At 61.4% G+C, this 1,898-nt stretch overlaps 1 protein-coding gene across 1 annotated transcript; it reads left to right on the top strand.

Moving 5' to 3' along the window:
* Nucleotides 1-366: 366 nt before the first annotated feature.
* Nucleotides 367-1,464, top strand: TMEM229A (transmembrane protein 229A). Its single transcript, XM_052639292.1, has one exon. The coding sequence runs from the start codon at nt 367-369 to the stop codon at nt 1,462-1,464; it is 1,098 nt and encodes a 365-aa protein (XP_052495252.1).
* The last annotated feature ends 434 nt before the right edge of the window (nt 1,465-1,898 follow it).

The following is a 1,898-nucleotide window of genomic DNA, read 5'->3' as shown; positions in this document are numbered from 1 at the left end:
GTTTGCACCAGTGTCTGCATTTCTCCTCGCGGCCCCGGCGCCACCGCCCCTCGCCGGGCCTCGGCGCCCGATAGGCCGCGCAGGGTGAGCGCGGGCGCCGGCCGGCGGCACCTCGCCGGGGACTGGAGGCGAGAGCGCCGCGGGGCCGCGGCGGGGGGACTCCGCGCGCAGGGCGGCCCGCGCGTCCCCGGATCGCAGCAACTCCGGCCGCCGCCGGGCCGCGGCTGGGACGGAGCTCCCCGCGCGCCCCCCGGGGGCCAGCAGCGGCCGGAGGGCGGCGCGGGGCTCATCCCCTCCACCCAGCAGCTCCGCGCACCCGGCGGCGGTGGCGGCGTGGGATCGGGCGCCCCGGCAGCCTCCGAGCCGATGGCCGGCAGCGACGCGAACGACGAGGGTCCCGCGCGGAGGGGCGGCGCGGCGAGGCGCCCGGGGGCCCCAGGAGGGCGGGGAAGCGAGGCTGCCGCCAGCTGCCCGGAGCCGCTGTCCACTGCTGAAGCGCCGGCCGAGGGCGCCGCGCTGCCCGCTTGGATGCGCCTCTACTTCTACGGGATGCACGGGGTCACCCTGGACGTGCTCCTGTCCGCGGCGCACCGCTTCGCTCGCCGCCCGGACCTCCGGATGCTGGGCTTCTCCTCGCCCTACCGCTGCCTCCTGCACTCGCTCACCCACCTGGCGCTGGAGAAAGTCTACCTGCAGCAGCAGCGCTGCCCCAGCGCCTTCGTCTTCAATTTCCTCCTCTACCCCTCGGCCCACGTGGGGTTGCAGACCCTGGCGGGCGCGCTGCTCTGCCCGGTCGGCGGGCCGGGGGGCGCAGCGGCGCCGGGGGCGCTGGACTTGGCCCTGCAGTACGTGCTGGCGCTCTACCACTGCCAAGTGTTCCTGAAGCGCTTCCTGCACTTGAGGTACCAGCGGCGGCAACAGCTGCGGGGCGCGCCCCCCGCCCCTGCGGGCTTCCGGGCGCCAGCGACAGCCGGTGGTCGGCGGCGGCGACCTCGCGGTCGCAGAGGCGCGGGGGGAGCCCCCAACCAGGGGCTGCCGGACCTGCTCCGCTTCCTTTTCTTCGGAATGCACGGTTTTTTGGATGAGATCTTCTTCACCTTCTTCTTTAACCTGCTGGGGCCCGGGGACGGGACGAGCAGCGGCCACACGTCGCTCTGGTCCTTCTTTATGTACGGCAGCTGCAGTTTTGTGGTGGAAAAGCTCTATTTCCACCTCCACTACAGTCGGGGCTGGGGCACCTGGAAGCGAGTACCCTTCTACGTGATCTTCGTCTACGCGTGGGAGTTGTCCTGGGGCCTGGGACTCCGCACTTGGGGCGCCTGTTCTTGGGACTATTCTCACTATCCGCTCAATTTCATGGGCCTTATCACGCTGATGTATTTACCTGGTTGGATATTCCTTAGTGTGTACCAGGACCTACTTTCCAATGTGTTGTGGCGGGTGCAATACGTACCAACTAACTAAGACCAAAAAAAGGGGGCACTGGATTCTCATGAATGAAGGCGATTTATTTTTACACAATAAAAAGAAGGGGTTTTTTTTTTTTTTTAGCCTTTTAATTTTTATACCTTTTACTAAACTTTACCACCAACCTGTTTTATTCGACATTTTAGTTTTTCTATTGGGAACGTATGTATAATACGATAATACTTTGAAATATTGCAGGAAATGTAACTCAAAGTACTTAACTCATCAATATTTTAAAACCCTCACTAGTCCAAACAGCAAACCATCGTACCTTAACATCAGAAAGCTGTAGTATTCACTTATTTGCACTTACTTGGCGTAGGTGGGTGATATTTACTAATTTTTTTTTTTTTTTAAGTAAGGAAGTTCTTCAACTCAGACACCAGTGATTTTTACAAGATTCGGGGAAGTTTTCTGATTTAATGATTTGT

This window comes from Budorcas taxicolor, chromosome 4 (assembly GCF_023091745.1).
Source record: "Budorcas taxicolor isolate Tak-1 chromosome 4, Takin1.1, whole genome shotgun sequence".
NCBI lineage: Eukaryota > Metazoa > Chordata > Mammalia > Artiodactyla > Bovidae > Budorcas > Budorcas taxicolor.
The sequence above is the reverse complement of the archived record's forward strand: the minus strand, read 5'-3'. Positions and strand labels throughout refer to the sequence as shown.

Excerpts from the sequence above, each read along its gene's own strand:
- TMEM229A (XM_052639292.1), top strand. The coding sequence starts at position 367 with ATGGCCGGCAGCGACGCGAACGACGAGGGTCCCGCGCGGAGGGGCGGC.